Raw genomic sequence first — 27,847 nt, 5'->3', positions numbered from 1 at the left:
CATAAATAATAATACAAATATATTATGTATATCACAACGTATCTTGACCATTTTTGTTACATGAAGGTAAGATGATCAGTCTTACGTTTCAGGTGCCGGTCCAGAGACTATGAAATATTCTAATGTAAAAACAGCTTTAAGAAAGAAAAAAAAATCATGTCAACCATGTCGCAAATTTAACCCGAGACCTTTAATAGGTACACAACCTTATAGTAAAATATATTTCATACCTGTATACCAGATATATGACGGATACATTTATGTATCCGACAAAATTATTTGGTTTTATGTTTATAAGTTCATTACATTGAAAATTTTATATTGTGGCACTACAAGTTAAATTTTATTGTTTTTTAGACAGTAAATTACCATCGTCAATAAAAATGGCAGCTGGCAACACAAAAATGAGTGACTAGTGACTAGAAGCATTTCAGATTTCTGATCATATATTCGCCAGAAAACTAATATTTGTATGAATTCCAAAGTTTTTTTTATTCCAATAAAATGTGTGATTGTTTTAATCAAACAGTCACGAATATTTTCCTATCCGAACATATTTTTTTGCATTATTGAATCGTTAATAGTCTAGAAATGTATGTATTTAAAAGTAGCCTTTAATTGAGCCTTGTTCGATACAATTTTTTTCTAAAATAGAGTGCATGTTTTTTGAACGTACGATTGGTCTGTAGCCATAAATCATACTTGTTTTCCCTTCTACGCCCGAGCGTTTCTTGTTGTCAAAAAACGGAATACTTCTGCCGGACGAGCGAGTCGCAATAGAATTTCCATTTCTCCGCAGCGGTAGCGCGAAATTGTTGGTGTGATATTGTTTTATCTTGAAAATGTCTTAACACTGCTGACAGAACTGTGGAATAAATATTCACCATTAATTAAAAGGTTGTAGTTGAAACAAATTCAAAATGTCGGTCCCCTCCAGTGGTTTAAGTAAACTGAAAAAGAAGCACTTTCGTGTTAAACATCAAAAAGTGAAACTTTTCCGGGCAAATGAGCCCCTCCTGTCTGTCTTCATGTGGGGTGTCAATCACACGGTAAGTCTTTTTTCAATGACCTGTGCCTTGAAAATGATTTTAATAGATTTTCTATCCTCTTCAGAAATTTCCTTGGCTGTTGATGTTTCTTCTTCGCGTGCTTGTCGATTTTATTTACGATTGTGCTTCCAATATTCGTCTAATCGATCTAATTTCGAGCAATTCAAAACATTAAATGCCAAAAATTATGCTAAATTTAATCAAATTTATTTAATTTCTAAACTCTTTTATTTGAATTATAGTCAACGTTCATGCTAATATTAAAAAAACATTATTATTAAGTCTAATTACTACGTTATCTTCAGATGTTTAAAACCCTTGCTTTCCTTCAATAATTTACAATAATTAAACTATTAATAATGTACAGTAATTACACTAGTATGTGTATGATTATATTTAAAAAATGTATTTACATTGATGCATTACAATCTCGTGACGGGCGTGTTTTTTTACATTTTTTTTCTATCCCAAAAATACTTAAATGCAAATATATTTTTCTCTAAAACCTTTTATCTTATATTTACTTTTAAGCTGAATGCTGTGTGAAAATTCGTATTTTTTTTATGTATTGAAGCACTAACTTGGTGGTTATTCATTATAGTACAATAACTGTAAAACGACTATGTTTTTACCTAGTATTAGAGTAAAAGAACACTTGAGGTGCCCGAATAATAATATTTTTTCTGAATGCGCAAACCGTCTGATAAAAAATAATCATAATTTTAATAAAGAAAATTTCTTCACAAAATTTCTTTATGTAAAGTCCTTTATATTTATTTATTTATTTTATTTTATAAGGTAATTCCTCAAAGATGCATACTCGAAAAATACAATTTGAAGGTATTCGTCGATACATTTGCTTTGCATATCTTTAATTATAGAATTACACAAAATAGATAGAATTACATTTGTTTTTTTTTTCTTTCATATATAATATACAATACAATGAAAAACAAGTTGTACGTTTGTACTTATCAACTAAGATTTATTCCTAAGAGATTATTCGCAAAAGTTGTACGTTAAGTTGTAAGTTGTTGTGGTATCCTGGCAAAAAACGTTAACTCAAAAATATGCAGATTTGACTTAATGATGCAGTTTTGTAAAGTTTTTTAACGCTCTACAAACTGGCAAAAACTAAGCCATATTAAATTTCATATATCTGTAGTTTTAAAATAAATTTAAGGTTAAGTTGTGTACTTGGTATTTTATTTAGGCTAAAAGCTTTAAATAACTCAATATAAAATTAAGAAACGGAAAAATTAAAAACATGTTCTTAAATGAGCACTTAACATCTTACTATATTTAAATAATATATAAAAGAGTAAAATTGGAAGAAAACTTAAATTCTTAATTTCTCAAAACAGGGATTTGAGAGTTAAAGCTTTTTGCCAGTATACCCATATAATATTATTATATTCATAGGTGTGTGGTATGTAGCATTACTTGAAAAAGGCAGTTTAAATTAAATAAAATATTAAAATTAGATAACTTAAAAATTTAAAAAGCGATTCGTAATCAGAAAACAGCCATAAATATCCAAATAAAGAATATTTCCTTTAGTCCACTCCTGTCTAGTTTTAAAGATCGTATCCATCTCACTTCACACTTCTCATATTTGACAAAAAGACTTAACTTGTTAGCTCCATATGTGTCGATGTAATATTTAGTAATCACTATTAAAATAAAGTAGGATAGAATTCATTATTTAAGTATACCTTAATAAAGAAACTTGTGTAGCTTTGAAACCGGTCGGTAAAAAAAAAAATGGCTAAAAACAAAGTTGTTTTATATTTATTGTATTCAAAAAATGTATTTGCTGTTTACAATAAATAATTAATTTTTTTATAATAAAATAAATAAAACAACTTTGTTTTTAACCACAATTTTTTTATTATTATTTTTTCCACCGACCGGTTTCAAAGCAAACAAGCTTCTTCGTCAAGGTTTACGTAACTAATGAATTGATTCCTTTTTTATATCATATTTTCGAAGTTAGACAGGAGAGGACTAAAAGAAATATTGTTTATTTGGTTATTAATTATTGTTTTCGACTTGATTTATTGGGTCCACGTGTAGTATTTAGTGAACATGATAAAAATAAAAAAGGAATCAATTCATTAGTTACGTAAACCTTGACGAAGAAGCTTGTTTGCTTTGAAACCTTTTAAAAATTATTTTCACCGCAGTGAATAAATAACAACCTGTATAAAATATAGTATAACAAAATAATTACAAATATACAGATAAAAAAACGACAAAAAAAGTTTTGCAAACTTGGAATCAACAAAAAAATTTATATAATATCAGTAAAAAATCCAACAGTAATGAAAAAAAAAAAATAATCAACTAAACTGTAAAGAATTAAAATAATTGTTTTCCAGAAAAATCCTTATTTTTAAACAATATTATTTATCAAAATAAAAAAATTAAAAGAATAATATATTTTATTATGAAACATGGAAGAAATAAAAGAATTAATGAATAAAATGTTACTGGGTATTTATGCCGTGCCATCCTTTAAAAAATTAAAGGTACTCATGTAATTTTTTTTATTTTTTTTAATTAAAAGAAACATTTTTTTTTGTTTATTGGAAATTAGCTGTTTTATGCTTTTTTATAAATATTTTTAAAAGATCGAATTATTATTTTTTTTTTTTCATAACCATCCTGTAGGAAAAAAAGTTTAGTACAAAAATGTCAAAATTTATTTACCTTTAAATATTTGGCTGCGCAATACACTTCCCCTCTTTTTATGTGCCCATTTCTTTGCATCCACTAATGAATCGAACATTGTTCAATCTTAGAAACAAATAATTAGCGGACACTCAGTTGATGTCGCGGCGGGCCCGAAAAATGTATTTTCATGGGCAAATGCTTAACTCTGATAGGCCGCTAAAGAAATGGCGTGATTTGTTGTGATTCGGTGATTGGAGATGGCGGAGTTAGAAATAAATTTCAATATTTGAAAGGAATTTACAAAGGATTTTGCGTACATAGCTACTAAATAATTATTTCATCGGGTCAGGCATTAGTATGACATATTTCTTTAAGGTTTGTAAATTATCTAATATGATGGAGATGGCGGTTATTGGAAGTATCCGACTCATATGTCTGGTCATCATATCTAGTATATTACATACTGTAGCACAGATATAAGATGTAAGGTAGGGTAAATAGTTTTTTTCCAATATAATGAAGCTACTTTTCGTGTGACATCACCACGAAACAGGTAATAAAGCACACCTTTAACTAGTGCAAATGAATACTTAATGTTAACCTCTCACACCAATGCAGGAATCAATAAAATATAAACATTTTGTAGATTAAAATATTCACATAATGTACATACCTATTTTTTTTCAATCGCATCATTCTATGTATATATCTTTTTTATTATCAAGCGTTATCAACATCAAACTCCATAGTGCTTTTCTTTGTCTCATGACTGAATAAATTAATGTATTTCAAATGAGGGTTTTAAATATATAGATAATTTTTTTTAACGGAATAACCCGCTAAGCTTCTATTTAGAGGCTTATCAGCAGGTGGGATAGAGATGATATGGAAGGAGGCAATTAAAAATACACCACAACACCCAGACCGATTGAGAAAAAATCTTTCTTGGATTTTTTTCTTGCAACTGGCGGGAATCGAACCTGCGACGCCAGTTTCACAGTTAGTCGTCTAACCAACTGCGCCACGGCACCTGTCACAAATTAGGACATATCCAAAGCGATTCTGAACAAGTTTAAGACATCCTCCATATTCGGAATGAGCATTGGTCACTGCTGTAATGGTTCTCACCTATTCAGAATCCATGTCTGGGACTCTGCCATGTGCGAATGTCAGCTTGAGGAGGAAGATTTAAATCATGTTTTTTCGAATGCCCCATAAATTATTATCCTGAGTTCCTATCCGATATCAATGTCCCATTCCCTATTCATATTCTTACTCTCCTGTCCCCACCCAATAAACATGTATTCAACATTTTGTGTTATATAATATCTAGTTATAAATGGTATCAAGTTGTAAATGGTATCAAGTTGTAAATATGTTATATATCGATATGTATAGTGTACTTAGTATTAAATACTAACACACTAACTTGTATATATTACTAACACATGTGTAAATCAAAAACTCGACACTGGCTCGAACACCCCAGTAAGGAGATGAAAGAGCCAATAAATAAGGAAGAAGAAATTAGGACATATACATCATTAAAGTTGTTTTATTATGTTCTAGAATTAAAAAAAATCCATTGCTCAAGCTCATTTTTACAGAAGTACCTACCTAAGTATGTACTTATTTATTTACTTATAAAATTTGTTTCAGGTATCTCCACATACTTAATATGTAAAAGTTTTAAAAATTTTCACGATCAGCGTGGAAAATATCATATTTACTTAGTTAATATTTACAGTAGCCAAGTCTTGTGACCTCTTGGAATAAAAATATTTCATAAAATTGTTCAACCAGTGTAAAGATAAAGAAAATATACCTTACATAAAATTTATAATGTTCTGCAAACATAACTGTGATGTTATATTTCAAAATATTGATTAACAGGCGCTGCGGCGCAGTTGATAAGACGGCCAACTGTGAAACTGGCGTCGCCGGTTTGATTCCCGCTAGTTGCACGAAAAAAATCCAAGAAAGATTTTTTCTCAATTGGTCTGGGTGTTGTGGTGTATTTTTTACTACCTCCTTCCATATCCCCTCTATCCCACCTGCTGACAAGCATCAAAATAGAGTCTTAGGGGGTTATTCCTTTAAAAAAAAAATTAAAAAAACACAAACTACAATTGTTTAAATTACGCTTATGTTTCCATGACCAATTTAAGCTGTAAACTGCTTGATAAACTAGGATTGACTTTGAAATACACGTGTTAGGTACTGTTTGTTTGGTCTTAGAAAATATAACCACATTACCATAGTCATCTGAAATGTCTCAAAATTAGACAACTGAGTTATTATCACACCCTCTCACTTCTGTTCAAACGCTCTACTATACCTTTGTGAAAATTTTAAATGCTTATCAGTTCATCGTTTACCTTTTCGTTCTCATTCTCAAAGGGCCCTGCCCTCTTAATTTCCATTTGTAATTTCTGCTTCTTTTCTTACGCCTATAGTGTCTATGCGGCTCGGCTAGAATCATCTCTCATCCACTATCAGAAATGTTTTGATGGTAGATTTGTTTAAATCACACCTAAAGTAACATCTCTTTCTCTTTCTTAATCTCTCCCTTCTCCCTCTTAATTCCCCTTTTCCCAGTGACAATTAGTATCGATATTAATCTATTTATATGCAAATTTTTTATGCATTTTTTTTTCTTTTACATTTTAACAAAAAAGATTTTTCAAATTTTTATAATCCTCTTTAGTTACAACATTTAGACCGTACTTATTTGTAAATATTTCATAAACAAAATTATTGTAAAACCATGTTTTGTAATAACCTAGTAAATAAATCAATATTATTAATCTTTTTCATTAATTTTTTTGATTTATTCTCTTGTTTCCTTTTATATTTCAACTTGGGCTGCTTGATTATATCGGAATAATTTTATTGGTTTAAAATGACCTGAGCTTCTTGGCACCAGATTAACTGTGTAATGTTCTCTGATCTATGCCAGAGGTGTATTTATTGATTTATATTTAAGTAAATATTTTGTCATCTGCTTTAAACATTGAACTTAGAGCTAAATCAACGCAGCATCTGAATCTGGAAAATGTTTTTGTACCAATGGAATGAGAAATAGATCACCCGATGATGCTATAGAAATCCTTTTCTCCGTTGTTCGTCTATTGATTAAACTTTTCTATCGGTTTAATCCCGCAAGAGATCACAATAAATAAATGTATTTTTCTTGATAATTCTAATATAGCAAGATTCTAATATAGCACGGTAATAAGGCCGGGTCACTTTGCCCATTGCATAAAAAATAACCCAGTTTCATCATCGTCATCACCTCTATCCAAATCCAATGGTGCACATAAGACTTTTCAAATACCAAGTGCAGAACATTTCAATCATCTGTTACATGAAGGTGATTAGTTTTACACTTCATGGCCCCGATTACAATGGGAAGTTAACAGTCTTTAATTTTTTTATAAAGTATAATAGATTTTTCTCTACTAAAATGTGTATATTTTGTATGATTAGTCAATTGTTTATTCAAGAAATCGGTTTTATTTTATGCACAATTGAATATAGCTCTTCGGGGTCAATCGGGTTCTAGGGCCCGTATTACAATGGGAAGTTAACATTTATCTTCAATTTTATCTACAAAGTGAGTGTGCATACAATTTTTTATCCAAACATGTTAAATTACAGGTTCCCGACGAAGATACTTTAAATTTGCATACAAATATATACATTTTGTACATACACATCAATTTTCCTATCTAGACAGTTGAAGATAACTTGTTAACTCCCGATTGTAATCGCCCCCTGGTCCTAGACTTGGGACAGTTAAATATTCCAATATAAAACCACCTTGAAAACAAATATTTTATGTCAACCTAAGAATCGAAACCAGGATCTCAAGCATGGTAGGCAAATGTGCCAACCATTACACTACGAGGCTTACTTATTCCACTCTATTGAATCAAAAATGCATATCCAGGGTTCTGGTTCTTTTACGTAACAGAACTGTATTCTTTTTCTCCCTGGAAATGGACCATAAAAAGTTTTCATGTTATTTTTTAAAATATAAAAGAAAGCATTTATTTATTTTTATAATGCCACCATTAAACGAGTCGAGTAGTATCATCTCTTTAACTTATTGTTTATTTGATTTGAGTATGTTATTTATTGGAAATTCTTGATGGAATTCCATTGTATTCAGGTAATAAGTGGAAGTGTACTATGTATTTTAATTTATAATTTTAGTATATTGAAAATATTAGTTATTACCTGATTGTTAATATATTTTCAATTTTTTTTTGCAGATTAACGAGCTGAGCCATGTTACAATACCTGTAATGTTACTTCCTGATGATTTCAGGGCATATTCAAAACTCAAAGTTGACAACCACCTCTTCAATAAGTATGTTAAGATAATCCTTTTATTTTTTTTAATTTAATCTGAGAAGGTTACTTAAAAGTGAGAACAAATTTAACAATCAAGGGCATTTTATTATGTGCTTTCGTAAAATTGCACCGTAATGAATTTGTAGCCAATTACTAAACTATTATGTTTTTTTTCACACTAATTGTATATAGTAGTCTGACTGTGACCAATATATTTATTTGTGTTTTATTATTGTCATAATAATATATTATTTTCCTGTACTTCACAACACATAACCATTGTTTCATTGAGATAAAAATTAAAATGTAATCATCAAAAAACATAATTGTAATAGTAAAATTATGTAATGTTATCTTTATCCATATATTTTTTTATTTTTTTTAATGATGGGATATTATTTCTGCCATTCATGGCTGTAACAACACTAATATTGTAAAATAATACATTTATAAAATTAATATTATATTTTAGGTTTATATTTATAACAAAATTTCTCTAGGCTAGGTTAACTTTGGTTTGTGATTCATGTATTTATGTAAAATTGTTTTTCTTTAGGGAAAATATGCCTTCCCATTTCAAAATCAAAGAATACTGTCCTCTCGTATTCCGGAATTTAAGAGAAAGATTCGGCATTGACGATCAGGATTATAAGGAATCTATGACAAGGTGAGACTTTACGCTGTATATTTTATTAAAGCTTATACATTGTTTTAGGGATAGGGTTCGTACGTCAGCAAGATTTTTGAGTACACTGGACTTTCGCTTTACACAGGAAATACGATCCAAAATAAAACATGCTAAAAACAGAGTATAACAAAAGAATAATGTTAGATATATCTCCACGAATGAAAATAATCAATTCAGGATATCGTAAAATAAAATGGAAAAATTCTTTATTTTATCTTAATGGTATAAACACTAACAATAAACATTCATTTACACACATTTGGTACAATATCATTTCATCACTTCAGATATTCAGAGTCTTCTGCTCACCTCTCTTCACCCACTGAGTAGTATGAATGTGCCTGCAAGAGGCGTAGAAAGTGCAAAAAGGAATACATTCTAGGTATTACTGTTATTATGCATTACTAAATTAAAGTTTGAAAAAAATATCTTTTTTGCTCCATGTAAAACGCGAGTCCAGTGACCTAGGGTTTCCGGATAGTTTATTCTAAAGCTCTGAATGTTCAATTTTATATTTTCTTACAGACCTGTCAGTTTTCAAGAATATTCTATTTTAGAAGAATCAGTTTTCATCTTAAAATACTTTTAAAATGAATAGTTCTTTTCCTTTAAAAAAAAAACATTGTAATGTAATATGAATTTGTTTCGTTATATTATCCGATTGCACCCATGTATATCAGGTTTGCAAACCCTGCCAAGTATTTGTTTCCGCGCCAACAAAAGATGGCGAAACAAATTAAGCGTTCCCAAACTGCTCCCTTGGTAACGGGTCCTTCGAAGAATGCGCCGAGAGATTTTCATAGTCCACACGACAATATATTCCAAGATGCGACCTCCTTTGTCAGACGAGGTTTATCTATCAAAAGACTAAGGTCAGGTTTCTTGCATGTGGGTACCAGCATTTCCCCTTTCACTCTTGCAACCAATATTTAATAACTAATAATTTGAATCATTAAAACAATATTGATTGAGTAATGTACTTATTCATCGCAATATTTACAGTGATGATGAAGTTTCTTTTATGATGAAGTCATCTAATTTGTGTGTGTCATCTGTATTGATATTTTTTTATGTTTATGTCCAGTATATTATTTTAATGTAGTATTATGTATGTACCTACATCTTATGATATGTGTTTTTATAAAATATTTATGATAAACTCCATATGTTTATTTTACTTGTATCCATTCTTCTCAAGAATCTGTTAATTTGACTCACAGCAAATTAGTTGTTCCTACAGTATTTAAAACATTTAAAACCTACTCGATAATTCATGTGAGGTGTTTTAAAATCCAAATGTCAACTATCTTACTGTGAATTATTGCTCCTACTTTAAACAAGACTGTGTTTTATAGTCATCATCACCTATGTATTCTCATGTAATTATTTTAACAAATATTTCAACATCCCGTGTTAGCTCAGAGTGACAATTTCCTTCCTTTTATTGCGTCTCTTTTCTTTTATTTAACAGCATTGTTTAAACAACCTTAGTAGATTCGTACCCACAATTTCTATAATTTTCATTGTGAACAAGTTTTTCCCTCTAGCAAGAAAGAAAATATATAAAGTATCCAAAATGTTTCCGTAACTTTTAACTGTAAAATATAAATATTGATTTTAAAAAAAACATAAAAATTTTGCATAAAGCATTGATAAAAATCCGATAGTAACCTCTAATTTAATAAGAACGAAAAAAAAAAAAAAATCTTAAAATCTATATTTTTTGCGGGCTATAATTTATTTCTTCGAATTTGTTAGAATTTTTTTTTTTCTGTTTAAGATCTCAACCCATACCCGAGGACTCCACAGGGTCTGGCAAATCTGGCGCAAAGTTCTACCAAAGTTACGACCGACTTTTCATCATCAAAACACTGACATCTGAAGAAGTGGAGCGTATGCATTCTTTCCTAAAACATTATCATCCCGTGAGTGCAATTAATTCAATAAAATGTTTTGTATTTTATGTACAATTAGTATTAGACAAATAAATCAATAATTTTACTGTCCCAACACATTCAAACAAAAATATCTTATTTTCACCTAAACAAATGTGTTAAAGAAACCTGGGCCCCCATTACAATGGGGTTACCTTAAATTGTATATACTTGTATGGAAATATGAGGTGCCCAGAGCCAGAGGAACTCGAGCGACATTTAACAGTTTTTGGCAAAATGGCTTCCAAGCATTTTTGACTATTTATATAAAATGACTAAGGTTACGGTTAATGTTAAGATTTTTTCTTAACATAAATGGAAAGGAAATAAACAATGTTTTGAGTATGTCCAAATGTTTATAGACAGGCTGGATTTCCTCCCCGGGGAGTTATGATTAAGTTATTAAGATCTAAATTAAAAAGTATTTTCAGATCCAAATTTTCGAGCATTTTTAAGGCTTTGCCTGGTAGGTGAAATAATGCAGCCAGATGAATCTCACCCACATCTATAAAGGTTGCAGCTCTTGCTACACAAAAGTCAATAGAGGGAGGTGTTTAGGAAATGTGGATGTTTAAATATAGGCAGAATAGTGATTTTTGCAGTGTGTAAAATGGTCACCTTAACCTGCCAATGGCAGGTCACGAGCCCTGTGAATACCTAGACTTCGATATTCTATTCTCAAAACCCTCTCTGTTGCAATAAAGAAAAGGAAATAAATTATGTAAACTGACAGCTCATACAAATTTGGAGGTTATATTTTCTGGCATAATTTTATTTGTGAAATTTTAATTTAGCCATACAGATTTTTTTTGTTTATTTATCTTCCAGCTTTAATATTGGAGCTTGAGTAAGTGTGGCTAAAACATAGGATTATTTTTACATCTAACTACCTACATACTCTGATGAAATTGTTGTCTAATGTCACTTGAGCTCTTATGGCTCTCAGCGCCTCATATATGTATATTTTATTTTTTTACTTTTATAGACAGTTGAAGATAATTCTGTTGACTTCCCATTGTAATACAGGACCAGAAATATTTAATGTTATCAATAATTTAACAGTTTATAAATGAAATATCACTTTGGAAATATATTTTTTTTACCACAGTCAAAACCATGTCCCTTTTCTATAACCAGTTAATTTATATACATAGTGCTGTTTTTATAAAAAATCTTACTCAAACTTATCTTCAAAATGAAAATAAAACAACTTTGTTTTTAACCACTTATTTTTTTACTGACCGGTTTCGAAGTACACAAGCTTCTTTATCAAGGTATAGCTTAGTTGTTACCAGATTATACCTTGATAATAAAGCTTGTGTAGCTTTGAAACCAGTCGGTAAAAATTAAGTAGTTAAAAACAAAGTTGTTTTGTTTTAATTATATTGATCAACCACAAAGTTAGTGCTTCAAAAATAAATTTTATTAGACTTGTCTTTTCACAATCAAACATGATAGTTAGAATAACATCCAGAAAATAATAAACATTATAATTTCAGTACATCGTTGAAAGACACGGGAAAACTCTTCTTCCGCAATACCTGGGCTTGTATAGGATAACAGTTGATAACATCGAGTACTACTTAGTTGCTATGAGGAATGTCTTCTCTAACCATCTTACTATTCACAGGTTTGTTTTCATGTCTGCTGAATCATTAATAGTATCTCTAAATAAAATTACTATTGACAAACACATGTTCCATCCCTTAGTGTTTTGCTCGCCACAAATTCAACTTTTTGCAACAAATCATCATAATCCATAATAATAGTTAGCAAACCCTACCTTTCGGCCTGTTGAGGTGTAAAAATAATAAATAAGAATATACTTTTTTTTTTATTAATAAACTACTCTAGTTCTTATTATTAACTCAAATCTTAAAATTTTCAGACCATTTCTTAAAAGTCATAAATAACTTGTGCTGGAAAAATGGAAATCGAGTTGTGGTACAGTGGGATTAGAACCGCAGACCTTTGGTCCGTTAGTCCACAATACTACCACAGGACCACAACCCGGTTCAAAACTTATTTTCCCAAAACGGTTTATTTTGCCTGTTTCATTATTTGTCGTAGTTAGAATAATATAATTCATTTCTTTTTTTTTACAGGAAATTTGACTTGAAAGGTTCCACTGTTGATCGCGAAGCATCTGAAAAAGAATTGGAGAAAGATCTTCCTACACTGAAAGATAACGACTTCATCAAACAGGGAGTTAAGGTGGATATGGGGGAATCTGCCAAAGAAAAACTACTTGAAACATTGTCTGCTGATGTTGATGTAAGATCGTTTTTCCCTGATTCCAATTGTAAAGGGCAGATCGATTTCTCCTAAAAAACTTTGTCATTTGGATTAATAGAATAAGTGTTGCCACACACCACAATTTTTATTATTGAATATTGTCTTTTGTGAAAATAATTAATCATCGACACAAGCCAATAGCTAATTTTGCATTTTCATTTCAGTCAGAATTAATGAGTTACTATCCTGTAAAATTGTTTTCAATAATATAATGAATTTAGTTTTGTGTGATAAATAAATGAACCGGATTTTAGTCTTGTAGCTAGCGTCGCAGACTCACAGATCAGAGGTCTGAGGTTTGAACCCCGCCCTACCACAACTTTGTTTCTATTTGCCAATAGTAAATTATCTACAACTTGTTGAAAATGGTCCCCAAAATTGAAGTATTCGGATAAATCATTAAAAAAATCATCTAGAAAAGAATAATTTTAAAAAAAATACTTAATTTAATGCTTCTACGCTAAACATTTTGTATTTTAGAAAACTCACATTAAAGATTCTTTCTGATCACTCTAAATTACTTTATTCTTTCGCATTCAAAATATTTAGATTAAAAAATCATTTTTCTTTTCCAATAAAATATATTAAATCTAGAATACATATAGTATTTTTGTTCCCGCAAAGCCGAGGCTTGTCTGCAGGTTGCATTTTTTGTTTGTTTGTTTTTATATCATATAATAATCAGTTCATTTTATTTATACATAGATTCACATACTTATAATATTATTCCACTATAAACTGTACAACTTTTTGTTGATAACATACACTTGAACACTATTAAAATATTAAATGAGTTATTTTATAACTTTATTGTGGTGCAACATTACGATCATCATATTTTTTCCTTCAGTTCCTAACCAAATTACACCTGATGGACTATTCCCTACTGTTGGGTATCCACGATTGCGCCCGAGCTGAAGTTGAGAACCTGAACCGTATTGCCCAGGGAGAGTCTGCTGACTCGGACAACAACGGTCTGGATAGTGGGGATGACTCTGAGGGTGGCTCCGGGTTGGACAACAGGCATGCTGATAGGTAAATTGTGAACTATATATATTGCATGTAATCACAGGCGGATCCTGACTAAAAATATTGGCAGTGCATGCTTTTTCATTTTGTAAACTTGCACTTCAGTAGGTATATAATAATACGATACGATGTATGCGAGGAGGGATCTCCTGCTAAATATTGATAAATCGAATGTGATGGTTCTTGAAAGAAATGTGGTTATCACGAAACAGGTAGAGGAATTTGTGTATCTGGAAAGTATGTTTACTAGAGACAGAAATACTGAGAAAGATATTGGAAAGTGGGTGAGTTTCGGGTGAACGGTGCATACGGCAAATTAACATTTATCACAGGAGGTGAAATTAGCTATTCACCATATCAAATCTGGAAGAACTTTTATGAACAATTTTATATTAAATAATATCTCACTCCTGCTTTCGATATTCTAAATAAATTACTTCCTTCTCTTATAGTTCCACTCATACATAATGTATATTTTTCATATTACCAAATACCTGGAACATGTGTTTATTTCTCACTGGTGTAAGGAATAAATACAGCTTTCAATATTTCTTGTGCATTTAACCTTATTTTTTTAACTTCATTTTTTCAGGGGAGGCTGGAACACTCCACCTGATAGTCCACGTGGGTTGATGAGAGAGTGTTCTCTGCAATATGATGGAATAATTCCCGAAATTGACATCTACGCAATACCCAGCCAAGAAGGTACTGTAATATATGTAAAAACATAATGTTAATCATTTGCTAAAATTGATTTTCTACGGTACATTTATTTTTTTCTGTATTTATGTTTAAAAAAACTGTTATTTAGAACTTTGAGGTCTCTAGACTTAGGAATCTTCCCAAAATTTATTTTAACTTAATTGATGAATTAATGCTATCCTACAACATTGAAACCAAAATACAAACTAACGCAGAGCTCCACTGTTGGTATCTAAAGAATGTTCCAAAATGCATTAAAGAAGCAATTTAGCTGAAAACACAGGTTTTTAATGAAAAATTGTAATTTCTTTAATTGATTAAAAAAGTATACAGTGTAGGGTTATGTACGGAATAGCAGATCAGGTAAATGCCCTCCGCAGCTTTGCTAGCACATACGCATTCTTGTCGAAATTATCCATGACCGTTTTGCATAAATATGGCTAAATTCTATGATACTGCGCTCAATTTCCTCCTCAATATCCACTTGTACATATTATCCATTCAATGATCTCTCTTTGCTGTGTGGTCAGCAAGCTTCAGTTCTTGAGTCAATTGAACTTTGTAAGCATGAAGATACAAATCTTTTATGAGAATACGCTCTAAAGAGCTCGAAATGCCCAATTCTCGACCATGGTGGTGAATTGATGTTCCTGGACTCTCGGCAACACTTCACGATCTGCGTCTCGTGTTAAACGAGTTGTTGAAGGACGGCCAGAGTGTCTAAGATCATTAATTGGTCCTGTCTCCCTGAATTTTTAAATTAATCTTTTTACAGTTGATGTTAAATTACTACCGACCATATTTTGTATGAAAACTGCAGCTGCGAAACCTTTATTATTTATTAAATATTGCTAAACAGTGAAAACGAATTGTTCTTTCGTGTAGCACCCCATTTTTCTTAGGGTGATATTCTGAATGCAAAAGCGCGCGTATAAAACCCGTTTTTAACACGTATATACGTACTAAATATACGCTAACAGAGCGATCTCTTCGTGCGCAATTCCGTTCAGAATATCGGCCCTAAACTGTCACTGTCTTTTTTTTTCGTTGGCAATACTTTACCGCACAAATGGTGAAAATTCGAATTTGCGTGAATTTTAAGGTACCTTTATAATACGTACAAGTTATCTAGTAGTAATTGTGTTTATGATTATTATGATATATAAAACCAAAATTTCATTATAATATAATGCAACGCATTATAGTTTTAATAAATGAGTAATGTTTTTATTTTAAATATAATTTTACCAATTTTTAGGAGCTGTAAGGAAGGAAATCTATTTCGTAGCAATCATTGATGTATTAACACATTACGGAGTAAAAAAACAGGTATGTACCACACATATTTTTTTGTATCAATTTCAAAATCAAGTTTGAGTAAACGTGTATTTAGAATGTTTAAATTATAATTTTAATCGAACAGAAATGTTGCATTCAAAACAATATTCAGAAAAGGAAAAAATGTTTTATTTTTATGTACAAACATATTGAATGATTACAGGCCGCCAAAGCAGCGAAGACTGTGAAGTATGGAAGTAATGTGGACGGCATATCCACTTGTGATCCTGATCAATATGGTAAAAGGTTTATAGAATTTATGACAAAAGCTATTGAGAGTGTTAATTAATTACCGTAATTTCGTACATTTGCTGTCCCGGTGATGCGACTCCGTATAAAGCCGAGCAATTGATGTAAAGCACGTCTTGATGAAATTTGCGCCTCTTTAAATTATATTACGAAATATATAAAAGTTGTTGACTCTCAATATAAATTGACAAATTTTTCAGGAAACTATTTTGGTAATTAATAAAACTATAAATTGACCTTAAACCTTTTTAGCTTACTGTAAATCAGAGAATTCGCAAATAATAATGTTCGTTTCATTAATGGCTGTAGAATGGATCAAAGGAAAATGAACATTAGTGGCAAATATTCTGTGATTTATTTCTATAATGATCTTTTAAAACTCAGGCTGTTTGTTTGAGGTCATATTTCATGTCTCGATCTAGTTGTTACTTGTAAATGTGATTATTATCGTATACTAAATAGTTTGCGTATGAATTGGAATCTTCTCCACTTGTTCCATTGACTTTATTTACTTTAAATATTCGGATTTGGGTTTTTTTTTTGCATAATAATTACTAACATTAAAAGATAAATTTATAATATTCTTCTCAGATTGTTGTGAAACTGATTTATTTGATTGTTTATCTATTTACCCTGTCGAGGATTTTACTATGTAAATTGTTATATTGGTCTAAGTACATTCTGCCTCTTGCCTATCACAATTTATTGTTAAGTAGACTTCTATCATGATGTGAACGATTTATCCAACCTTTTCTCAAATCTCGACTGAGATTACAGCGAATCACTATTTCCAAAATACAAGCTTAAATTTTAGACCAATATATCGAAAATGTATTATTTAGTATTTTTGTATTACTCAATCTGAGTTGATAGCTTTTAAGTTAACTTCTAAGAATCATATTGTAAGTTTTATATTTTGTTAGCTTTCCTATATTTTTATCTGATATGTAGTTGTAAAAAAAGTTGACCATTACGTTTTCTGAAATACTGGTGAAAAAAAATTGTAATAGAGTAATAATTTACAATGTGATTTGTTAATAAAGGATTCGTATCCATCTTTAGTATTCCCAGTTACAAATAAAATTTGACCAGAATCTCAAAATTCAATGTGTGTAATGTTATCTAAATACAAAACCAGAACTTTATCTCACCACTGGAAAACAAATTTGAATAATGTATTAAGTTCTGTGTGAGTTATGAAAAGTTGAATTGTCAGTTGTTGACTCCTCAGGAATGAGGTAGGAATTTAATGGAGAGATATAGAAAAGAGCTTGAATGAATTCATCGAATAATAATGTTGAAGTAAATTAATGTAATATTAATTGTTGCTATCATAAACGAAGGGTAATTTATTTTGGTTTTCCTCTCGTTCTTGAGTGGTCAATGTTTAGTATTAAATCATTAAATAATAATGTTAAAAAGTTCATTCGATAGGCAGTATGACTCCAGAAGGCCAGTTGTATTCTATAAAGATTAATTAAAAAATAAAGTACTTTTCCAATTAAAGTATTACTTTATCTTTATTAAGCAACAAAAATAATGAAATCTATGTCGAGGAAAATAACTTTACAAGTTAAAAAAATATGTACTGTAGATTTTTTATTGTGTTAAAAATAAACAATTTGTTTATTGTAAAATAGTTTAAACCCAAACTTCATTTAATGATCTTTCATTAACATAATTTAAGGATTAAATAGTGTGTAATTTTATAATGTAACCATATTATTTTAAGCATTATAATATTTGCTATTCCTCTAGTCTTTTGTACTGTGAATTTGTAATTTTTAAATATCAGCTAAATGTTTTCGGTTCACGAACCTACGTTTGTTCTATTCACAATACGTTTCTCATGTTGGCTAAATAATATTTAAGTCATGTTTTTAATGTTCTCTCCGAACTTCATAAATAAAAAAGTATTTTCACCTCCTTATTTAAGCTATTTTTATGGACAGTTATGTAATTGAATATACATGCATACATATTCTCATACTTATATGTATGAACTTATGTACAACTGTGTTTGTTTGCTTTTCATTTTAATTTCATGTAACATAAGTTCAGCCATACATGGATTGCAGATGGCACGTAGAGATCTAGCGCAGGTTCTCATGCAACAAGTTCTTCATTTTTATCGACTGCTCAAAGCAATGGGCACAGTTTAAGCAATTTATTGTTCATTGACAGCTGAAGAAATCTATGTATGGTTGGCATTTAACTTGTGCGAATGCAGTAGTTAATTTAAAAAACAGGTAGCATTTTTTACAACCATTACCATTTTTATTCTTATGAAACTTCGGAAACATACATGTGTAATTCCATTAAAATTTAAAACTTTGCTTGGTTTAGGAATGTTTTCTTTAGTTAACTGATATGTGAAAAAGGCAGAGAAGTAAAGCCAACCATGAAGTGTCTGATATTCACCTGTTAAATATTAAGTCATAATAGATCAGTTGAATGTTCATAGATATGTGTACTCAAAATTAAACTAATGAAACATATGCCCTTAGCATAGAAAGCAAAGGGAAGGTTAGGGACCCAGATGAATATTTTTTGGGTACACATTTAGTCTAGAAACCAACTCTATTATAGAACCAACTATGTATTCTCTGCTGTTGTGAACTCCCGTACTGACAATTGGCCACTTTACACTTTACAACACGTACTACGGTTATTATCGCCAAATATTTGTACTTTAAATAGTTCTATGGAACAAGCATAAACTGAATGTTTCCCTTCTCCTTGTTTGTAAATAGATATGCCATCGGTTTGGCCAGATTGTCTCCTTGATGTTTGCCAATTACTAAATATATATATTTGTTGTTTTAATTAAACTTGGTAGTTAGACATTAGTAAAAGTCAATATTCTACAACTTAAGGATGAGATTTGTTAACTATTGTGTTGTACCAGCTTACTTGCTTGAAGTCAAAAACAATATTATGTATATTGTATGAAATGTACCATTCTGAAAAACAGGCTCTATCACTCTTATTTACACATTTAAAAAATTAATTTCTTGAAAAGCAACTTGTGCCATCAACAAGCTTGCAGTTCATTATTAAAAAAACGTCAATTGGCCAAATAATACACGTAGGTAGAACCTAGACATTCAGAATGGTATGGATGTTATTATCATAATGAAATAACCCATATAAGGGGTAGGGGCGGGCTTCAGCCAAAAATAAATAAATCTTGTAAATCCTTATCAACTCCTTTTATTTATCCTTACAAGCCGCCATTATTACTGTACTGCAATTTTTTTAAATATCACAAGGCATTGAAACATCGATCAGATTGTTTAATACGGGGTGACGCGCGGCTGACGCATGGATTTGAAAATGTAATAAGCTAGGTAGGTAATAATTTGAAAACTTAATAACGCAGACCGTTACAAAATGACCAAATTTTTTTTTTCCTATTTAATCAACATGGGAAATTTAGGTTTACACGGTTTTGAACAAAGTGCCAAATGGCGCCCCCCACACTCCACTGAGTAAGCTTTTTTCTGAAGTTCTCGTGCACTCTTTGAAGCATTGCCACAGGAATTTCGGCGATTTGGGTTCGAATGTTGTTTTTGAGGGCTTCCAGGGTCCTAGGACGATCGTTGTAAACCAAGGATTTTAAGTATTCCCACAGGCAAAAATCACAAGGAGCCAAATCAGGAGAGCGCGCTGGCCAGTTAAAAACGTAATAAACTTAGGGAGATGAGGCGCCTGGCGAATCTGTCTCGCAAAAAGTTCATGCAATCCCTTTCTGTGTGGGCTGTGGCCCCGTCCTGATGAAACCAGATGTCTTCCAGCTCCATCCCTTCCAACTGAGGCGAGAAAAAATCCTGGATCATGGTCAGATAACGTGCAGTAGTGACTAACTGCTCAATCATTTTCTTCAAAAAAGTAAGGGCTGATGATTTCAATTTTTGAAATTGCACACCATACTGTCGCCCTGTCGGAATGCACGGGTCTCTGGTAGAGCTTGGGATTCCTATCACTCTAAAACCGCATTTTTTTTTTATTCACACATCCACTGAGGTGAAAATGTGCATCATCACAGAGAAGAAAACGGTGCGAACATGTTTTCACTAGCGAGTGCTCTGGCTTCAATTCTTGGATGACAACCATCTTGTAGGGATGCAAATGAAGACGTTCTTTAATGATTCGTTGAATGGAACGTCTTTAAATGCCGAGGGCACCTGCTTGTTTCCGAACTGAACGCCTAGGAGATTGTGGACACATTTCCAGTATTCTGGAATGCATTAACCTATGCAAAAATTAAACTTCAATGGGGTATTCGGCCGCAGGGGGCTGTATTGAACCTTAAATGAAAAGTACGCTCCACGCGGAGGATCGAACGGGCGTTTGACAAATAGGTCTGCACACAAAAAACACGTTCAACGGAACACTCCATTTTGCGTCTGACACTGCATGGAACATAAGCTTCCCCTCTTTCAACCATTTAGGAACATTAGGAAGGGAGCAATGCCCTCTTCAAATCCATGCGTCTGCCGCGCGCCACCCTGCATGACTATGGCCAATACACTGCATACATCTTCGAGTGTTAAATAACTAAAATAGTTTTCTTGATTTATTTTTATTACTGCTTTTGATGTTTTATAACCCCAGTATATTCCATGAGAATATATTGTGAGCATACGGTGAAAACTGGCAGTCAGATTTGGTATCTTTTGTTGAAAAAAAAAGCAAGTCCACTTATATCTCAAAAGTTTTTTTTACGAAATTGATAGTTGTATATTGATCGAGCCAGTCTATGAACATCTGCTACGGGAAACATTGACTAAATCGAAACACTTCCATACTAACCACAACACATTTCTAATACTTTGTTAAAATATAACATATATAGCACCCGCTTTTTCCCTATACATTTTTTCGCATATTGTTATCCGTTTCTTACGAGACAGTTACGTATAAACAACTCCTCTAACATATGGTATAGGTTTGCATATTCGGCCGCATTCCAATGCGATGCCCTCCAGCCACCCGCGCTTACCTCAGGCCCTGCGAGACCCCTAAATTTCTCATCTCCCCCTCGATTTTGGCCTTTATAAGGCGGATTTCTAGCCCCAGAAGTCAGAGTATTCCGGGTCGTCCTCTAACCTTTCTGCTTACCTAACCTCTTGGTACTTTTTGGTAAGGACACCCACTCAGGGCTCTCCTAGCGAACCAGCTTGCTTTCCTTTTCTGGAACTCTTTGGTACTAGGCTACGCCCTGGCTCTCATCCCGTACAGTCATATTATACTGTCAACCCTTGCTAACCTAGTTGCTTGCCTTGTTCGGCACCTCCGGGTTCTTTGGTAAGACATATAATTTGATTAATCGAGACCTTGTACAGTCATATTATATTGTCAACCCTTGCTAACCCAGTTGCTTGCCTTATTTGGCTCATCCGGGTTCTTTGGTCAGACAAATAATTTGATTAATCGAGATCCTAGTAATTGATCCCGAGTACCTACTCAGTGAAGTACGAATGCTGGCTGTTCGGCCCTTTCGCTAACTTCTGAATACGGTGCGAGACATCATATTACTAGGAAGAGCTAGTTCAGTTGTCCGAGGCACACACGTGTTTTGGCCACCGGAACCCGAGATTACCCCCTGTTGTGAATAACAATTCCACTGCCTCTCAATCTGTAAAATCAGTGCTTGTACTGTATGTAAAGTATGAACTGAATCAATAAATATCTTTGAAATATAACCAGACGTGTTATACATATTATTATGTAAGGCAAAAGAAACTTGAAATCACGGGTGTACTAAATAGCAAAACTGCGAGCTTGTGTCTATGTAAAAATATCGATCTTGATTTGTCAAGCAAACAAGAATTTTTACTAGGCCCGTTTGTGTTGCATGCTTAGATACATATTTTATGAATTTAAATATGTATGTATCATCAAGGATTAGTCATCATTCTCTGCATAATAAAAGTTTTAAAAAATAAGTAAACATTCTGACAAACTAAGTTTGGTATGTGTAACTTAAATGATTCTGATCTTCAGCAGCTGTAAGATATTCCAATCGCAATAGCAGACCAAATTTATGCAGCTCTCACCGGGCTGATCTACTGTACAACCAATACTTAAGTTATTGGATCCGTTTATATTGCAGCGTGAGATCTGTCTTTCGATTAACTAAAAGTTGCCTGAAAAATCCCAAGAGATGACCGTGCAAGGTAATTAGCCCAACTTGAATGAGAAACTTCAGCCCTATGGGAAATTGGATACAAAAAATGTCTTCTTGCACGCGCAAGAAGACATTTTTTGAAATTAGAGCATTAAATTGTACGGCAAAGTTTCTTGGAAATGTATGAAAAGTATTTGAATAAAAACACACTACTTTGAACGACGTCACTGGTCCATATGAACCAACCAATGATATGAGAGCTGTGAAGGATATCCGGTTTGCTTACCACAAACGAACCAATCGGGAGAACTGACAGAGAAGAACCTCTGACGTCACACGCGAGTTATTACAGAAATACAAAACTTTGAAAAATCATAACGCTGATAATACGATATATAAAAAAATATTAAAAAATAATTTTTGGCTTTGTTTAACACATTGATCGCCAATAGGATTTTTGTAAAATGTCCAAAAAATATTTTTACATTTTTAATTTAATATGAAATCGAAAAACAATAATTTAATTTGTTTTAAGGTATTTTTGAGGAGATGAGGGTGTGGTGATCAACTTGTTAATAGTCTATTAACAAATAAAAAATAAACACTTAACTTTCTCATTGCCCGGCCTTAAAATTATTATTAAAGTAGAAGGAAATAATTGGAACACATTTTTATTAGAAAATCAATTTTATCAAATACCAGCAAGACTTATAAAATATTTTTTTTTTATAATGTAATTTTGCAAATTAGAAGGATATCAAATTAATCCATTCTTGTTTTGAGAGATTTGGTTGTAATCTTGTCCTTTTCAATAACATGGACAACTGCTCCCCATCCAGAGATTGCATCACGGTCAACCGCATTCACCAGAGCCTGAGGAACAATATTTAAAACAATGTAGGTATGCGCTTAGATAAACCTGCAATATGAAAATCATGTAAATTGCATCAACAAAATGTGGAAGATCTAATGAAATAATATTATACTGGACTTTATAATAATTACCTAGACCTGCAGCTCAATCACAAATGTTTATCGACATCGATTAAAGGCTTTAATTGTTTAACTTCACCGATCACAATGAAAACAGAGAAAAGTGGGATAGTAAATGTGGCCAAATGTCAAAATCAACGCGAGTCAAGTTTTAGTTTGTCCGTTTATAGTTAGTTTTGCACTTTGCAAGGTTTTCTTTCCAAAAAAGTATGGCAATATTAAATATAATAAACCTCTATTGATAAAATTAAGTTGATGTTCCATTGGAATCGGTAACACTATAAACAATCGTGTTTTATCGCAATGATTATTATACCCAGCAGCGCCCATAGTCCATGTTCCATTGGAATCAGTAAAATAATAAACAATCATGGTGAGAATTTTTTATTGCATCGATTATTGCCGACAGTATTGTGGTTGAGCTACTGAAGTATTAAGACTGGTTTTCTATCTTTATGTAATTAACACTTGAGACAATATGCTGGGACCTGTGCATCCATTGCAAGAACCTATGCACAATTAGATGGAGATAAGGAAATACCGTTGATTCCTATTTTGAACACAGTTTTTATAACTAAAAATGGTCACCAAAATGTTTGGGTAAATTATAATGAACTTAATATTTAATTCAAACACATCAGTGTTTAAACCAAATCATTGAGCCTACTATTTTTTTCTTTGAAACAATTGTTGTTCAAAACATAAGTTGCGAAACGATTGTCGGATTTTTATTTAAACAAAAAAAAAACAAATCAGTAGATTTAAATTAAGATTTCAATGTGGCATTCTACAAAATAAATGCCAACCAACGGATTAACTATTTTAGCAGAAATATTATTTACCTGTGAAATAGTCTCAAAAAGATCGTCTGGGGAAAGGTTTGGTTCCCAAAGTGCTTCACACATTCCATACAACTGTTCTGAACAGGTTCCTGCTACGACAAAGTCTTCTGGTTCATTGGCGCACCCAATCTGGAAAATAACATTAGTAGACATTATAATAATAAATATGTACATCTCCCCCCCCCCCTCCTTATCCTCTCTACAAGCATTTTTATCCTTATCCCGCCCAATTTACAGTAACTTAATGTTCTTAAAATTAATATTTAAAAAATCTTTGATTATTGAGTACTTGAAAATAACATTTTTATATGTATAAATTGTATGTATTTATTTGATATGTAATATATATATTCTTTACTAACTTTGTATACTATGTGGAAATCTGTTATTGGTTCTGAGTTTATACACTATATCTGTTTGTTTACTAAAAATATGTATGTAGAACTGTTGATTTCCCTAATAAAATAAATAAATAAATAAATAACATAGCAATCATTTTTGTCCTAGATTGTAAACATGGTTACACGGTATCGCAGTATCACTGTCGATATAGGTTTGTAAAATAATTATTTTAGGTTTTATATTTTCTAAAAATAGCCTAAAAAGAACTGCTACGGCCTACTAGGAACTGCCATAGCAATACCAAGCGGCATAGAAAAGATTTTTAAAAAAATATACTTAATAGACCACAAATGATTTATCTTAGGCATGCTGGTATTTTTACGTAAGAAATGAATGGACATTTAATGTGTTTTTAAACATGTACTTTACATTTACATTAAACATCTAATTAACAAATCATTTTAAAGTGATTTACTGACTTTGATTCATATAAATACATAGTATTAATTAATATGTATATGTTTCTGAGATTGCTTACCAAATCCATATTACACACATAAGGCTCAAACGTAACGGGGTCCAGTCCGGCAATAACTGGTTCTACAAAGTACGGACCAAACCTCTTTTCATAGAGGAGATTGGATACCATGGAGCAGAATGTTTTAGGTGTCATACGTCTGTTCTCTTTCAGCTCGTAAAGATTCAATCTGTGAAATTCCCAATACATCATAAATAAAAATACATACTTAGGTTATACTTTAGTAAAATATTAAAACATGGTATATTAGATAACCTTAGTGGGTTAAATTTTTGTATGCAAGTCTAGTTTTACTTTAATATCCACATTTTTAGTAATTATATTACTTTTACACTAATCTGATTTTAAATAATAAAATTCACATCTAATCATTCTCATGTAAAGAAAGAATGAATTCATATACTTAAGATAAAAACATCAATCCATGAGCAAGCAGTTATTTCATAGAGAAAGCCTTTTATTGAGTCAGTTCAATACCGCGGATGAACCATTTGTTAAAATGTTTGGGAGGGATAAAAAAACCTAGCAATTTTGTAAAAACAAAAAGATAAATAATAAATTTAAATGGATTTTATTTTGTGTTATTGATTTTTATTAGAAAATCTATTTTTATTATCGTATGAGTCTATATGGAGTTGATTGTTGCAGTTAAACTGACAGTTATGTATGGCATATTCACAGTATTGCCTTTACACAAATCGAGTATGTCTCATCCGCTGTATTGGAATTAGGGATATACGCAATATTACTTTATTTCTTTTGTAAGGAGGATTCATTGGCGGTACTGAATGTAATCTAATACAAGCAGTCTATTGGTCAATTTTGAAAATCTACTAATTAATGTGTCTCATCCCATTCATTCGAAAATGCCAAAAAATATTTTTTTCTTTTTTTAGCTCATACGCGGTATTGAACATACATAGACGGTATGTTACTTTTGGTATACTGACCATTTTTTTACAAAAATTATTCATCTTATACGACTGTAACGTTGACTAAGCGTACGAACAATAACTAATATGCATTTTCAGAAACAAATTTAACCCAATATTGGTTCAAATATGTTTAAAAAGCTGCATTCATTATAATTAGAAAATAAAAAAACCAGCGGATCTTAGATAATAAGTAAGAATATTATTTTCCTTGTAGATTTTTTTTATAGGCAAAAATACATTGTGTATAAAAGTCGAACAAGATAGATATTCAAACTTAATTTTACTAGTCTAATTTATTGAACGGAAAAGTATACTAAATAAATTTAAGAAAATTACTCTCGATTTTTTTATTCGGGAATTTTATCATTTATTTGACATATGTAATATTGACAAGTATTAATATATCCTGTGCATCCTTCCAATTCGCCACAGGATGAAAGGATCAAAGCAAGAATTTTTTAATTGCAATCGTTGAGACGATTATATGTAAATTATAATCGTTTCAAGTCGTCGAGTTATTTTTTGGGTTATGTTAATTAACTGGTGGTCCAACTAAGCAGAATCGACTATACACACTAAAAGTAGATTGGAGTTGCCTTTGAATTTCGAGGAAAAATATTACGAAGACATTTTCATTCGTTAAATTTTCTTACCTAAATCTTAACCGTTGATAGACAGTTTGTGTATCTGTTGCCAAGCCAGGGAGTCCAATGTATAAGTGAGAACCCATTTCAAATACTTTCTGGAAATCTAATGCTACTGTTTGAGCCTGAATACCATATCGTTTATCGCAAGCTATGGCTACGCAATCCTTTCCTTTCATCGCCACAATAGCACCACCATTGTATGCCAAAATTGACTGAATAAAACAAAATAATATTATAGTTTTAAAGTAATTTTACAAATTTTGTAGATACTTCAAATTAGCAATCAAAAACGAATATATAATATTTATTTGGAGTTTAAGATATTTATTGCAGTATGCATATCGTACACAAACTTGAGAGCTTACCATTTTTAGTTTTGTAAAAGTGCTTTTATTATTAAGAAAATTGCCGACAAGAAACACGAGAAATGCCGATCACCATCAAACGGAAAACTGACATATCATTGAATGATACCATAGAAAAAATACTTTGTCAATGACTTCTACCATAAATATATAGAATTCCAAAATTTATTATAAAAGTACCTAATGATTCATCCACAAAATATTTACATTCACTTCGACGATTTCGCGAAAGCAATGAAACCGGTAATTTGTTATCAAAACTAGGTAAATTGATAATGTGTGCTCACCTGTCTCATAAATCATTTTATGTCGTTTGTATCACATAGATAATCACTAATTTGTACATATGAGACAGTTTTGTGGAGTTACATATAAAAGTAATGGGGCATATGCTTATATAAAAAAAAATTGAAGTCAACAGTACGTACCATTTATAACCATAGTGATTCGAAAATAAAATCGGCTAAAACTGTTGGGGTGTGGCATTAACTTTTCCAATAATCCGCTCCCTTAGTAGTAGTATAATAGAGTGCGGGAAGTGTTTAAATATACTCATTTCACTTCAGATATCTCAAAAAAAAAAACACAAGTCTGGGAACACATCATCCTCTATAGAGACCAAATTTTTGTGAAAAATCATCTCAAGGGTGCTGTACAATAAATAAATATATCAGCACGTCTTGCAGCTACAGAGCGAATGGACAGTAAAATGGCGACACCGTTGCTTTGACGT

The 27,847-nt window shown here is 31.5% G+C and overlaps 2 protein-coding genes across 3 annotated transcripts; one reads left to right on the top strand and one right to left on the bottom strand.

The window, feature by feature from the left end:
* The first annotated feature begins 414 nt into the window (after positions 1 to 414).
* On the top strand, positions 415 to 19,522 carry PIP4K (phosphatidylinositol 5-phosphate 4-kinase). 2 transcript variants are annotated; one of them, XM_088235371.1, is made up of 10 exons: positions 415 to 1,049; positions 8,003 to 8,100; positions 8,641 to 8,751; positions 10,553 to 10,697; positions 12,206 to 12,336; positions 12,812 to 12,980; positions 13,852 to 14,036; positions 14,623 to 14,735; positions 15,991 to 16,061; positions 16,234 to 19,522. In XM_088235371.1, exons 1-10 carry the CDS (start codon positions 921 to 923, stop codon positions 16,357 to 16,359), a joined length of 1,278 nt encoding a protein of 425 aa, XP_088091497.1. In that variant the 5' UTR covers positions 415 to 920; the 3' UTR covers positions 16,360 to 19,522. The 2 variants fall into 2 exon arrangements, with proteins under 2 accessions (XP_088091497.1, XP_088091498.1); XM_088235372.1 differs by having other exon boundaries at positions 421 to 1,049; positions 15,991 to 16,058; positions 16,230 to 16,338.
* Positions 19,523 to 23,120: 3,598 nt separating this feature from the next.
* Positions 23,121 to 27,226, bottom strand: Prosbeta3 (proteasome subunit beta type-3). Its single transcript, XM_088235368.1, has 5 exons — positions 27,115 to 27,226; positions 26,756 to 26,961; positions 25,168 to 25,336; positions 24,288 to 24,416; positions 23,121 to 23,325 (listed from the first exon to the last, which is right to left on the bottom strand). The coding sequence occupies exons 1-5, from the start codon at positions 27,115 to 27,117 to the stop codon at positions 23,215 to 23,217; spliced, it is 618 nt and encodes a 205-aa protein (XP_088091494.1). The 5' UTR covers positions 27,118 to 27,226; the 3' UTR covers positions 23,121 to 23,214.
* Positions 27,227 to 27,847: the final 621 nt, after the last annotated feature.

This window comes from Micrasema longulum, unplaced genomic scaffold (genome assembly GCF_059751315.1).
Source record: "Micrasema longulum isolate JH-2025_06_02 unplaced genomic scaffold, ASM5975131v1 h1tg001366l, whole genome shotgun sequence".
Taxonomy (NCBI): domain Eukaryota; kingdom Metazoa; phylum Arthropoda; class Insecta; order Trichoptera; family Brachycentridae; genus Micrasema; species Micrasema longulum.
The sequence above is the reverse complement of the archived record's forward strand: the minus strand, read 5'-3'. Positions and strand labels throughout refer to the sequence as shown.

Bases quoted from the DNA above. Each gene is read 5' to 3' on its own strand.
- PIP4K (XM_088235371.1), top strand. From the start codon at position 921: ATGTCGGTCCCCTCCAGTGGTTTAAGTAAACTGAAAAAGAAGCACTTT. The intron at 1,050-8,002 runs GTAAGTCTTTTT...TTTTTTTTGCAG, and splicing joins TGTGGGGTGTCAATCACACG to ATTAACGAGCTGAGCCATGT. The intron at 12,981-13,851 runs GTAAGATCGTTT...TTTTTCCTTCAG, and splicing joins CATTGTCTGCTGATGTTGAT to TTCCTAACCAAATTACACCT.
- Prosbeta3 (XM_088235368.1), bottom strand. The intron at 24,417-25,167 runs GTAAGCAATCTC...GTTATTTTCCAG, and splicing joins ATGTGTGTAATATGGATTTG to ATTGGGTGCGCCAATGAACC. The intron at 23,326-24,287 runs GTAAATAATATT...ATTGTTCCTCAG, and splicing joins TTTTTGAGACTATTTCACAG to GCTCTGGTGAATGCGGTTGA.